At 37.5% G+C, this 15,427-nt stretch overlaps 1 protein-coding gene across 1 annotated transcript; it reads right to left on the reverse strand.

Annotated features, from left to right (window-relative positions):
* Nucleotides 1-13,870: 13,870 nt before the first annotated feature.
* LOC135199814 (crustacyanin-A1 subunit-like) lies at nucleotides 13,871-14,695 on the reverse strand. The gene is made up of 2 exons (XM_064227954.1): nucleotides 14,578-14,695; nucleotides 13,871-14,367 (listed from the first exon to the last, which is right to left on the reverse strand). Exons 1-2 carry the CDS (start codon nucleotides 14,672-14,674, stop codon nucleotides 14,102-14,104), a joined length of 363 nt encoding a protein of 120 aa, XP_064084024.1. The 5' UTR covers nucleotides 14,675-14,695; the 3' UTR covers nucleotides 13,871-14,101.
* Nucleotides 14,696-15,427: the final 732 nt, after the last annotated feature.

The following is a 15,427-nucleotide window of genomic DNA, read 5'->3' on the forward strand; positions in this document are numbered from 1 at the left end:
CCCCCCTCCCCTTGGTGGGGGCTACATGCTAAAGTAGTATAAAATCTAGTACACTACCAAACCGATGGCCCTGATGTATTTTAGTTTTCTGTAAAAGCATTGTCTGTCCGACTGCACCTTTTCTGTCTGCTCTTAGATCTACAAATTGTTATGTTGATTATCTACTGTCAAATTTGTTAATTTAAGGTTGAAGTTAGCCTTGATCGTGCGTCTGGAACCGATATAAGTGTCAACAACTCAAGCAACCTACGAGCCGTGACTGAAAGTTTCATGGGCCGCAGCTAAGACTTTCATGGGCCATGGACGACAGTTTCATACAGCATTACATGCTAAACAGACAACTCGATTCCACTGAAGAAACTTCGTTGCATTTTTTACTTGTTGTCTCTCGTCCCATGTAAACAGGCAGACCTTAATTAGAGCTCACTCTCGTCCCTGCTTGTGCATGAAGCTAGATGGAGGCTACAAGAAGGCCATATGTCATCCTTTCCAGCTACAAGATGGCCATATCTCATCCTTTCCAGCTACAAGATGGCCATATCTCATGCTTTCCAGCCCGCAAGGGTTACTGCAATTATAATGAATGGTGATTTGTGACTCCACTCATAGCAAGTTTGGATTTAATCTTGCCAGATTCACCAAGACCAACCAAAGCAGAAAAGCTGCTCACATGCAACCCAGACACCTACTAAAGGAAGGAGAAGAGAGATCAAGAGTTTTCCCCCGAATGAATTTTTAATCTTTTATTCTTTAAATCCAAAATAGGTCTTTTTTTGTCTTTTGGTGGCTATCAGAATGATTTTTTTTATTCGAATGAACTAGGAATCAGTAAATATATTTTTCGATTTGTTTTTTTTATAAACACCGACTTGAAATCACAAAATTGTTTAGCAACGAATAAGACGCTTTTGTCGTGTAAAGTATGTACACTATCACCGAAAATGTTTCAGTGATGATACTGGTAATTATCACATGAACAGAGCAAAATCTGATTTTACAAATATCTAAATAAGATAGAGAATTAGAATTCAGTTTCAATCGTAAATCAGTCGGCTTTTTTTTATTTGTATACACCATTTATCTATTATGATACTCTGGGTATCAGAAGTTTTCATGCATTTACAGTTTTTCCCCTTTTGGGAGATTCACTGAGTTGGAGATGGTTCACATCGCCTGACAGAACTATTACTTTCGAGAGCCGTTAGAAAGAATTGAGCCTCAAGTAAATTTCTCCCTGTTACTCTGAAAGAACCTTTAGAGGTCCAGGAGGATGTTGCTGAAGGCATTCCTGAAGGTTTTGGCGTGGGCCTGGTCCAATTTCGCCGTAGACAATACATACATATATATTTATTATATATATATATATATATATATATATATATATATATATATACATATATATATATATATATATATATATATATATATATATATATATATATATATACATATATATATATATATATATATATATATATATATATATATATATACATATATACATATATATATATATATATATATATATATATATATATATATATATATATATATATATATATATATATATCTGATTGAAGTACTAAGACAGGTTTGCTTTCGTTCACTTACCGTACTCCGGTGCTGTCGGTGACTGCAACAGAAAAACCAAATACCATTGCAGCAGTTAATAGCAGCAGAGATGAAGGATGACTGAGACAGGCTAAAGGAAGGTGACTACAGAAGGAAATCCGTAGCAAAGTAACAAGCTGAAGATACAAATATGGGCACAAATATGGGCCCTCATTTTCAAAATTTAAGCTTCTTGGGTTTCCCTGGAGCTATTACATAATTTAGCTGGCGACAGGTCTTCTCTTTGTTATTCTGACCCTTCTGTCAGTTCATTTATGAACGGCTTTTGAATGCTCGACCCCCTAAACCGTCTCCTACCTTACATCATCCTCAGGGTCTGCTTCTTAATACACTCATTTCAGCGTTCTTTCAGTTTGATTATATCCCAGTTGTTACTGATAATGGTGGAAAAGGGCGAACAAAATGGTGGATTTGGAGGAGGAATATTCTGCAGATGATTTATTTGCTTTAAATTTCATTTTTCTCTTCCTTACTGTATTTCTTCCTCCGCTATCATTTCTTTTTATTCTGTATGGTTTGACATGGCGCTCGGAGTTATATATTTCAAGTAAGAGCTACAGTGTTCATTATTTTCGTATCTTTCAATGAATTTATTTGAGGTGATAGAAATTAATTTCTTGATGTTGTTCGGATCCCACAATAAGCTGTAGGTCCCGTTACTAAGTTACCAATTGGTTACTATCCACGTAAAAATATCTGATCCTTCAGGGTCATTGATCTGGCTAAACTAAGATATACTTAACTTTTTTTTGCTTATTCTGGTATGCATCCTTCTTTGCGGCGCGTTTATGGCAAGCCCTTTGGTGATGACCATAATAACAAAACATAAGACTTTATATATCAAGATTATAAACCCCAAATTTATAATGTGATATTGCTCCTCAGTGATTTTTAATTTTTGACGTGAATTTGCCCTTTTCCCTGTTTTGCTTTGGGCTGCATTTGCTCTTGTTATTTTCATCGGTATTGAAGAGTCCAGTTTTGCACCCAGTTGAAGTTTTGGTGTCATATATTTCACTTTAGACATCTAGATGTATTACTTAAAATATTTGGAATTGACGTCAATAAAGCCTTGAACCGAACTTCATTGAAGTCGTTGGAATTTCATTTTATTCATATAGACCTCCACGAAATCAAACCTGTTAGCTGTACTTCTTGAGACAATTGAACTGTATTTTATTGCACATATGAAAATGGTACTTTTTGAAGGCTATCATAGATCATTATTCGACGGGATTTCTTTAAGTAAGGTGTCTGCATTGTATGGACGTTGTCGAAGCGGTGCTTATTACACGGTCTTGAAACATGAAGTCCCTGGAATTGTGGATAGTTTCTGTAAAGGGCTAAACCATTGTCCACCAGTTGAAGATTTGGGGTAGCAGTGTCCTGTTTTGTTTTTCTGTGGAACCTCCCGGCTTTGTGACAAGCGACTTATTCGAAATATCACACGCGCTCACCTGTGTATATATAGCAGTGTGTCTTTACTATATATTTATTTGTTTGTCGGACTGTAAGGTCTTTTATGTTTCATGTCCCCTAAATGATGACACTACACCACCGATGAGCAAATGGCAGGCTCGGCTCGTCTATAGGCCTACGATAGATCATCCCAACTAATGTAATTTTTCCGCCTTTACTATCGATACCTAAGAAATGCATGATACTGGAATCCTTTGCCATGTAGAGAAAAAAGACTCAACTGAGGTCTACATGAATATAATGTGAAAATGCTCATGCTTATGGCAAGCTGATTTTTTTATTTTAAAATTCACTGAGTGTGAAAACAAACCCATTCCTACAACTTTTATACAAATTTTGAATCAGTGGGAAAATGTTTTTTGGAAAGACATCGGTTGGTTATTATTTATCTGGCTTTGTGCCTGCATGGGCTCTTACTCCTAGACATCCCTAAAGAGGCACTCTTCTAGTGACGATGGTTTCTCGCCATAACAGTGCTAGAATTCGAAACAGCTCGCCTTGGACGTTCTACTTCACTGAAATTTTGGAGAAGATTCTTGGAACCACATGGTCCAGGGTATTCTTCGTAAATGCTGAACTGATTCACGCATCGCAAGGATGGTGAGATGACGAGAACTAAACATGTATGGTTCTTGCCATATGTATGGTTTTACCCTTAGACAATACCCTGTTGATTATGGGAGATGCGTTTCGTTAGATTTATGTGGCTCTTTAGCAAGGCCCGATAGCCCTGGGTACAATTAAGGCTGGGACGGTTATCGTTGTTTTTACATTAGTTTTATGTTGGGCCTAGCATCTTCATATATCCTACCAGATGAAGGCTTGTTTTGAAACCCACGGGCATAATTTCTGAGGCAGGATAATCGAAATATATCTATATATATATATATATATATATATAGATATATATATATTATATATATATATATATATATATATATATATGTATGTATATTAATAATTTGGAGATATGAATGGGACATATTGGGCAAGACAGGACAGGCATAGAGAGCATATTAGGACCATTTAGCATTGGAGACAGAAATAGAGAAGGAGAAAACATAATTGATTTTTGCATACTAAACCAGATGTCCATTATGAACTCTTTCTATAATCATAGAGACAGCCACAAGTGGACGTGGTACCGATGGAACTCGGCTTTAGGAGCATATACTGAAAAATCAATGATTGATATGGCAATAACAAATAACAAAAATATGGTCAGAGATGTAAAAAGCATCCCCTCTGTGTCATTCGATTCAGATCACAGGCTTCTCTTAATTAAATTAAAGATGACAAAACCCAAACCAATTAAAAGCCAAGTGAGAGAAAGATTTATTTTAGAGAATATGAGAGAAGAGAGTGCTTAGTTAGATATCAAAACGAAATAAGTAGAGCTAAACAAATGCAACAGGATAGCAATGACCCAAATGAAAAATGGAGACACTTTAGAATGGCTGTAGTGGGTGCTGCTAATAATACAGTGCAAAAGAAAAGAGTTCGAGGTAGGAGGAAAAAACAAACTGCTTGGTGGACCCCCACACTAAAGGCCGCTGTTGCAAACAAAATGAAACTCTTCAGAAAATGGATGAAAACTTTGAATTTGGAAGATCACAATAACTATAAAGAAGCGTCGAGAGAAACGGAAAGAATAAAAGCTCAAACAAAAAGAGAAACATGGGAAAGAATAGGAGAAGATCTGGGAAATGATCTCCAAGGTACCAGAAAACTCATATATAGCACTGCCAAAAACTATAGAAAGGGAAGCCAACCACCCTCTTATGTAATCAAAGACCCTATGGATGGGACAATTTTAACCGAACCCCGAGAAATTGAATTAGGATGGAAACATCACTTTGAAACACTACTAAACAACGAAACAATGACCTTGAAGAGCATGTAGAATTTGATGTGGTTGGGGATGCAGAACCTGACATAACAACACTGGAGTTAAAAAATGCTCTCAAGAGGATGAGAAATGGTTAAGGCCCCTGGAGTGGATACAATACCTGCAGAGCTCCTTAAAAACATGGGGAGGATGGAGTCATCTGGCTACTAGAGCTAATCGACATACTCTGGAATGGGCAAATGCCACCTGAAGACTGAGAAGAGATCTAATATGCCAATCTATAAGAAAGGTGACAAGACAAATTGCAGCAATTATAGAGGAATATCCCTAATGTCACATGCTTTTAAAGTATATGAAAGAATACTTGAAACTAGATTGAGAGGATATGTTGAACCAAAGCTGGGTGAATGGCAAAACGGTTTTCGACCAGGAAGAGGGACAACTGATATGATTTTCTCCCTCAAGATGATATTTGAGAAGAGCTGGGAATGGGACAGGGATAGATATATTGCTTTTATAGATCTAGAAAAGGCTTTTGATAGAGTACCAAGAATGAAATATTGGGATGCCCTAAAAGACCCTTACTATGGAATCCCTGAGAAACTTATAAGAGCAATTTATAACACCTATCAAAACATCAGATCCAGAGTAAAAACAAAATCAAGAGAATGAAGACTGGTTTGAAATAAAATCAGGAGTAAGACAGGGGCAGCGTCCTTCGCCACTTCTTTTTATATTGTTCTTAGATAAATGTTATGAGGGAACTAGGTGAGGATGAAGCTGCAGATATGACCATCAACCTTATGTATGCAGATGACCATGCAATGATAGCCCTCAGCGCAGAATCTCTCCAAGAAAACGTCAACAACTGGAACGCGATCTTAACAGCTAATGGAATGCGGATCAACAAGCAAGAATAAGGACAGAGATCATGCACTTATCACGAACACCAAGTAACGTAGATGTAGAATTAGAAGGTCAGACATTGAAACAGTGTAGAAATTTCAAATACTTAGGAGTAGAGTTTAGTGACCAAAACGATTCAAAACTGGAAACAACTACCCGAATACAGAAATTCAGTAACAACCTGTATCTGCTCTACCCACTAATGAAAGACAGAAATATACCTCGCAAAGTGAAAACCATAATATACCTCTCTATTTTAAGACCAATATTGACTTATGGCCATGAATCATGGACATTAACATCAAGAACTAGAAGCCAACTTCAAGCAGCTGAAATGAAAGCCCTAAGACTCATAAAAGGTGTAACAAGACTAGATAGGCTACGAAATGAAGACATTAGAAGAGAACTGGGAGTGGAGGGGATACTAGATTTTGTGAGAGGACAGCTTAGATGGTTTGGCACACCAAAAGAATGGAGGAGGAAGCGATATCCTATAAGGTTTTTGGAATGGACACCGGAAGGAAGGAGACCGTAGGAATACCAAAAATGAGATGGCTACAAAACATAGAGAGAGGAGTAGAGAGGAGAGGCTCTAGTTTGCGGGAAGTTGATGAGATGAGGCTCTATGATGATCGCCAAGAATGGAGACTGTTCCTGAAGCAGGACGACTGACAGGCCTGGAGGCCTACCTGGCGTCTGGTGAGAATGGTGAGATGTATGTATATATATATATATATATATATATATATATATATATATATATGTGTGTATGTATGTATGGTATGTATGGATGTATGTATGGAATGTGTATGTATGTATGTATGTATTGTATGTATATAGAAAAATGATAAATAAATAAATAAAGAAAAAAAAGTAAAATCCATTTAGATAACACTAGACACATAATGATGGGTGCCGCAGTTTTTGGTACTTCGGGATCGCTTTACATCTGAATTTCAGTTAACATTTTAACATTATCGATGTTATTGTTAATTTTATAGTTATTATTAATATTAATTATAAGGAAGGAAACCTTCCCTTAGGGTGTAGCGTTGAATATAATACGTGTTTCTATTGCGTTTGAGTTGTAGTCTTCTCTCTTGCACTTTACCTTTCATCAAATTGCAGCTGGTATATTAGGTTTGTTTAATATACCAGATATTATAGTTATTATAATTGGAAAGTACTTAGGTTTTATCTGTCCGTCCGCACTTTTTGGGTTCGCCCTTAGATCTTAGAAACTACTTAGGCTAGAGGGCTGCAAATGGGCTCGTTGATCGTCCATCTTCCAATCACCAAAGATGTCGAATTGCAGCTCATTTTTTTTACTTGTTTGTTTTTTCTGTTTCGGAATCATTCTGTTCGATTAAGGTTTTACGTTGATGTAAATAGAATGCAATGATAAACATAAACACCAGGACGATCACTTTCCTTTTAAAAGTCAAAATCTCCAACGAAAAGGATTTACATTGCAAGCAAAGCACAGCCATATTGCCTAGACCTCCAGAAACACCACGTTATATAGTTATTTTGTTGCAGCCTATAAGTTGTTTCCATCAGAAGATAAAGAAACGCCGCCTTACGTAACTCAAGTTCTTACGTGTCTAGTTGTTACGTCAGGATAATATGAAATAGTGATGGCAAGAGGGTACCACCTCACGGATTCGCTTTTGATTGTAAAAAAAGGAGCACAACACATTTGAGTGTTAAGATATGCTGCATAAGGATTGTTGATATAAAAAAAAAAAAACCTATTTTTCGAAGGGCAGTGGGGGGAGGGCATTCTCGCCCCGCCTTACTATGGAGAAGATTTTTTATATAAGACAAACTCGGTAGGTCGTCATCAGTCTGCAAGAAAACACCAGAAGATGAACGCCTTCCTTAACCTGCTCCTCTACTGCCTTCTTGTGGCTGGTGGGAACGCATACCGAAAACCCAATATTCCGGATTTTGTGATTTCTGGAACTTGTCCTGTAATTGACGAGAAACAGCTCTGGGCCCTGCAAAAGCCACGACTTTTCCAGGTATGGATGGCGGATGTTTGTAAGCATGGATGACGTATCCTTTCAGCATAGGATGACAGATCTTGGTAGATATGGATGATGTATCGTGTTAGATAAGGATGACGGATCCTTTCAGCATAGGATGATAGACCCAGTCAGATGTGGATGACGGATCCTTTCAGTATTAGATGACGGATCCTGTTCGATATGGGTGATGGATCCTTTCAGCATTGGATAACTGATCTTGTTGGATATGGATGGCAGATCAATTCAGCATTGGATGGTGGATCCTTATAGTTATGGATGATAGATCCTTTTAGGCACTGATGACAGATGCATGTAGGGATGACGGATCCTTTCAGGTATGGATGACGGATGTGGATCCTTATAGATATGGATGAACAGACGGAAGTAGATTCTTTTAGATATGGGTGAAATGATGCGGATCCTTTCAGGTATGAACAACCGATCCGTTTAGGTACCATTCTGGTGTGGATGACTGATCCTTTCAAGAATGGATGACGAATCCTTCCAAGATGATGAATCCTTTAGAGGATCCAGTTATTATCCTGTACTTTAATTTCTTTCAGCTGGGTGGAGTTTGGTATCAACATTCCAACACTCCTATGGAATTCCAGCCCATTGACAAATGTGTCCAGATCAAATACAACTGGGGTGAGTTTATAGTAAATACGTGAGAACTGCTGCACTACAATTACCTCCGTTTTGTGGGAGCTTTCCGTCTGCTGTTTCAGTGTCATGAAAAATATTCTTTGAAATTTAGAAATACTATCGGTCCAGTTTTACGCAGAGATTCTCTGTAGTACTTTTTTATTAGACAAGCATTATATATATATATATATATATATTTATATATATATATATAGAATATATATATTATATATATAATGCTCAGCCTAATAAGAAAAAATTATTACAGAGAATCACATTGCGTGTATATATATATATATATATATATATATATATATATTATATATATATATATATATATATATATACATATACATATACATATAATGCTAGCCTAATAAGAAAAAATTATTACAGAGAATCACATAGCGTAAAAACATATATATATATATATATATATATATATATATATATATAATATATATATATATATATAATGATAGATACAATGATATTGAATTGGGCAAAGATAACTAAATGAGATAAAAGTATTTTGACAGTTTCCTCCTCTTAAGAAGCCCGTTCATGAGCGTTCCTTGACAGTAGAAAAAAAGCGTTTATCGAACTGATTATGTTTCCAGACGGAGAGGGCTTCATTACTGCTGCTTATGGTCTGAGTCGGAGTGGAGTCGAGATGAAGACCGAGGGGAGACTCTATCCCATGGCTCATGAGGAGCCACGCCTGGAGATCTCTGCACAGAGTTGTGAGACCCTTTGCGTTATTGCTTTGTTCCTCATTTCACGTCTCCGCTTATGCATGTGTTAACATTTTGCCATGAAGTATGATACTGAATATAGTGTACTGCCATGCACAGGTACACTGTGTTCCAGTGATATAATTGACAGTAGATTTATTCTTATGAAGACCTATAATAACTATAGAAATGGAAGATTGATATGAAATACAGAAAACTTTACATCAGAATAGTACTGGTATAGTTTTTCCCCAAACCTATCATTCCCTGTGATGACTTAATCATGAATGCGTATGTTTCCGTTGTACATGCGATTTATATACCTGCATCCATCAGTACAATACATAGTTATGAATCATTTACTTTCTTCACTTATCATTGTGAACTCTGGCCAGACATGTTAATGACAGCGATATTTCTTTGTCGTTCCTTTCACAGCCATTCCAGCGCCGCTGGTCATCCTGGACACCGACTTCTTGAACTACGCCTGCCTCTACTCCTGCATGGAATTAGGTGGCAGGTACATAACCGACATGGGCTTCGTCTACTCTCGCAAGCCGCAACTGCACCAGGCCTACCAGGGGATTTGCGAGGAGGCCTTCAGGAAGGCTGGTGTGGACCTCAAGCGGTTCGTCAAGACCTACCAAGGAGACACCTGCTCATATCTCGAAACCCATGATGACAGAAGAAACGATTATTTTGTAAAGACTACACTGGAAGCTAGTTGATGTGTTACCGGACGAATTCATCGAAATTTGATCTTGAGCAGTTTCATTGGAGGATTCTTGATCCCATTTTGAGAAGTCATTCACTTTATATTCTAGATATTATTCTTATTTTTTTGGTGAAATAAAAGTTCTTGTGAATTATTCCAGCTTTAGTTGGCCTTTAAAAATATTATGACTACGATTTAGCGTAGAATGAAAATTCAAAAATGTTGAAAAACAGACTTATGTTTTTGAGCCCATATAAATTTACACTTAACAGAAGTATAGGTTCTTTTTTTGGTGGAAAGTAGACATAAAAGGAAGAATGTGTTAGAGGAAGAAAGAAATGAGGTGACACCGGTTTTGAATAACGCTTTTTTTTTTTTTTCCAATCTAAAGTTCAAATTACAAATGCGGGTTTTTGGGGGGGATCCTTCATGTGGGTTACTACAAACCAACATATTTCATTAGACCAGCAATTTTTGGTTAAATCCGAATGATGGATGAATGAAAGGATGTTACCCATCGTAAAAACATACAGCAACAGTTATGTTGGTTACCGACATTGGTCTTGATCATTCGAAAATTAGGTTCACAGATTAGTATTCCCTACGATTATGGATATCCATCTGCGGCAAATAAACGAGTTGTGGTAAAAGAAGGATGATAGTTAGCAGATTCACATTGTTTTTCTATTTTGTATTGTGGGGGAGGTTGTTAACATTTGATATATTGATTTCTGGCTATCGGTGAGATTTAACTTGCATAATTATCTATAGAAGAGCTGAATATATGATGTTGTTGTTTTGATTTAGCTGACCTTATGTCATTGTGGAGAGCTCGTGCCTCATATATTATTAGTGTCTTGAACATGATAATGATATCAGTGATATCGAAGGATGATGATATTAGTGAACGAGAGCTAGTCAACGAAGCCGGAAGTGTGGCTCCGATAATAAAAAAATTTTACTTCTCAGTCAACGTCCCGAAATTTGTGTGAAGTCATTGATGAAAATTGTAGTTATTAATGCTTTATCAAAGACCGAAGTAAAGAAAACATGACATTAGGTAATATGTTTATTACCTGCTGTTTCTTCTTATTTTTATTGCTATGCGTCAGATTGAAAAGATGCTGTTCGCTTATTTTAAAGTGGAAAGAAACCAGGCATTTACATTGGCTCGCTTAAGGACTACCTGACACAGGTAATGTGTTCCTTCCTAGAAATAATGAGAGAATTTTACGAGGAAAGGTAGCAGAAGTGGATCTTAGCAACACAACTGGGTAAATCTCAGCGACCCCAATCAAAGGTATTTTCAGATTTTCATCGGTAAAATATAAGCAAAGCAAAATGAAAGGAACGAGTTTCCTTGAAGAGCAGCATTCCCCACGATCGAGGCCAAAATCCAATCTTCTAACCTACCAATTAGAGAGAATAGCGATTATATTTTATCTAAAGCCCTAAATTATCAGCTGGAGGGAGACGATAGCTCCTTTACATACCATTGATGAGTGGAGAGGATAAGATCGAACCTTATGCAACGCAGTCTTCACACTCCCTTACACGTGACCCCCAGCCTTCGATGAACGTACTCGGTCACTCGGGTTCGAAAAGGCAGCCTCTTGTTACGGCACATAATACACATTATTATTAGATAAATGTTGGTTATGAAAAATAATAGACTTCAATGCTTGCTTCCTGAAAGAGCAGAAACGCGGATGTTTGAGGTTCTGCGCTAGTAACCCGAATGATTAGAGCACTCAACTTTTGATATTCTTTGCATATATTGGATGCCATTAGATTTGGTAGTGGGTAGGAGTCCATACCCATCCAAATAAATCTGTGATATGCCCTGACTTTGTTTACCATAATGCTCCGTTATTTTTGCAATCAGAGGCGTATGGGTGGGGATGGTACTGGGGGGGGGGGGGGCGTTGGGACCCGGGGGATCCACCTTTCCATCAACATACACAGAGCCGTTCAGTTGTAAGTGGCGGAAATTCAAAATAAGATGGTGCATAGCCATGCATATCTGCAAAATTAAAAGAAATCTGGAAAACTGGAAAAGTGATTTAGATTTTCCCACAACTATCTAGTTATCCCATGACTATAGATTTCGCGTACTAAATTAGTTTCATCAAGGCAAAAAATTAGTCATGAAATCTACTTCTGGTCTAGCCATTTTCCCACATCTTTGGTGTGCATCTTGATTGTGACGAAAGCTTTAGATTTCGCCTCAAAACAAAACCACTCATTCTCTTGGTTCTCAGATCATCTGCAGTCGCTTCAGTCAGGTGAAAATTATGCCTTCGAGCATAATTACCCCGAATCTGTGATAGTGTGAGGCAGGGACAAAATCTGGTGACTGGTTCTCCTGCCGAAGTCGACAAAAGAAACATGTAACGAGCAATTATTTATCTATTTATTTTATTGTTATCATTTTCTTTGTTTTAAATGCTTGTTTCCGCCTCATATGTACAAATTCAAACGACTAGTATTACGACTTTAGTTAGATTTGACCAATCAATGATTGGAAAAGCCTTCGGTAACTGGAGAGTGCAGATATTTTATATTTGCTTGGCTAGTTTTCGCGTATGCCACTCAGATATCGTGGGTTCGCGTCTCCCCCATGACAGTGGAAAATCACTGGCTCTATCATGATCAGTCACTGCTACAATGTGGGGTCGGCAGTGTGAGGTAAAAACCAGCATTCTTTGGAACATTGAATTTCAAGTCAGTGGATAATAGTGATGATAATAATAATGGACTTTTGACGAGGCAAAGGAGACATATCCAGAGATATCAGAGTGGTTAAAGATTGCACTAACGCTGCCGGACCCATCTGTACATCATGAAAGCACATTCTGGACATTAGAGTGAATATGTATTTTTAGGTAGCCTATATTAATAGAAAATATCGTTTTTATAACGTTTTTGCTTTTTACACATAATATTGTTTTCGTTCGTTGGTTTGTCGATTTTCTCATTCAAAGTTATAGCTCCTACATTGTACTGTGTAAGGTTAGATTCCCATATGCTATATATATATATATATATATATATATATATATATATATACATATATATAATACATATATATATATATATATATATATATATATATATATATATATATATATATGAATAGAAATTATGTCTTTGCCCCTCTGTTGTACTGTGTAGGTTAGATTCCCCTATGCCTATTATAATAAATATATATATATATATTAATAAGATTATATTATATATATAAATCATTTATATAGTATTAATATATAATTATGAGGACTAGATATATATATATAATTATTAATATGAATAGAAAATTAATGTCCCCCCCCCCCCCCCCCCTTTTTTTCCCTTTTGCCCCTTTTAGTAAACTTGGGTGTCGAAAGCTGTTTCTTGATCAACATAACTGGCCTCAACAAAGTTTCGTCTCTCACTGTACATTTGGTACACTGTAGGCAGTGCTTGCAGTGTTCCTTCGCCCCATGTCTGCCTATACTCTTTAGAATTTTACATTACCTCAGTTCTCACTTCCTTTCTTCCATCTTGCTATCCATCCATTCCAACATTCTCTTTTCACTGTCATAGGCGCTGATGGCTGGAATAGCCCCATTGCTTCTCTGTATAGCCTACCGTGTTCCGTGTAGGTACCACAGTCATGATATTGAACCTTTATTTTATGTCGATTTTGCCAGCGCCATGTAGACAGTAAAGCTAGTCATACTTAATTCATTATTCGTTTACAATTTAGCCTAGAGACAATATAATAGACATAAACGTAAGAAAAGTTAATGAAAAATGAAGTAATACACATAGAGGTTTATTTCGTCATAATTAGAAGCTGAATATTACAATAATAAAAAGAGCATTTCAAGGAGGTGGCAATCCTTCGTTATTATTCTGCATCAATTGCCTTCTTTTACCAGCAACGGGAAACTCCCGTTTTCTATTAAATGCACATCTGTGACAATAACAATGAACGAAGTCATCAAAAAGATTTACTGGATCTAGATTCAGACTCGAATTCATACCCAGTTAATCTCCTGAAACATTCGTTTGTTAATTTTCACAGAATCGTGCTGTCAGATAGACATATAAACCCATGGAAATCATTTTAAGCCCACGACAGCTGTCCATCAACTCTTCCCTCTGGATATGTGCAGGTGTCTCCGTGGTAGGTCTTGACGAACCGCTTGAGGTCCACACCAGCCTTCCTGAAGGCCTCGTCGCAAGTCCCCTGGTAGGCCTGGTGCAGTTGCGGCTTGCGAGAGTAGATGAAGCCCATGTCGGTTATGTACCTGCCACCCATTTCCATGCAGGAGTAGAGGCAGGCGTAGTTGTAGAAGTCGGTGTCCAGGATGACCAGCGGCGCTGGAATGGCTGTGAAATGGACGACAGAATGTTATCGCTATTGTTGCAGAGTCTGTTCAGAGTTGACAGTGATAACTGAAGAAAGGATGTGATGTATAATTATCTTTGTATTCAGTTGTATGCTTTCCATGTACAAGAGTAACAGGCATTGGCAAATAAGTGTACAGGAGAGAAACTGGTTTGGGGAAAGAGAAAGACATAATTCTGAACGCATCTTACAATGCTCCGCAGTGATTTCTAGTCGTGGCTCGTCGTACGGCATAGGATACAGCCTTCCTTCGTTCTTCATGGTGACCCCATCTCTCGAGATACCCATGGCAGCCGTGGAAAAGCCCTCTCCGTCTGGAAACGGAACGGATTTGTGAGCGAAATCCTCTTTGAAGGTTTAGTGGATTTATGCATAACGGGTAGGAAGCATTCATTGCCCAATTGACATAGGTAGGATTGCATTGTTACAGCAAATTTTCCATGATTATGCATATTGTATTTACTGACAATATTTTTTTACCGTCTTGCGAATTCTGAATTATGTTTGACATAGTGTACGGAACTCTAATATTTATCTGAAAATCTCTGGAAAACTAGAAAAAGAAAAAGCAATAGTAACACTCACGTTGTGATTAATATGAACAGATTTAATGGCAGATTAATCATGCTTTTTATGACAGCAAAATTAAGTGTAATTTTTTTTTACAAAAAGAACTCACCCCAGGTGTATTTGACCTGCAAACATTTATCGATGGGCTGAAATTCCATAGGAGTGTTAGCAATCTGGTACCATATCCCTCCCATCTGAAAGAAGGAGAGAAAAATAAATATAAATTCCATTTTCGTCGGGTTTTCTGTCTTCGTTAGGAAGGCCCACCACACATTTTGACAATGATTCGCTTTATTTCAAAATATGGGAACGACACTTGAGTACCTGGAAAAGTCTGGGCTTTTGCATTTCCCAGAGCTGTTTCTCATTGATTGCAGGACATGTTCCAGGGACCACATAATCCGGAATATTGAGCTTCCGGTAGGCGGTCCCACCCATCACTAGGACGGCGACGAGGAGAGGGCGAAAGGC

Source organism: Macrobrachium nipponense, chromosome 26 (genome assembly GCF_015104395.2).
Source record: "Macrobrachium nipponense isolate FS-2020 chromosome 26, ASM1510439v2, whole genome shotgun sequence".
Lineage (NCBI taxonomy): Eukaryota > Metazoa > Arthropoda > Malacostraca > Decapoda > Palaemonidae > Macrobrachium > Macrobrachium nipponense.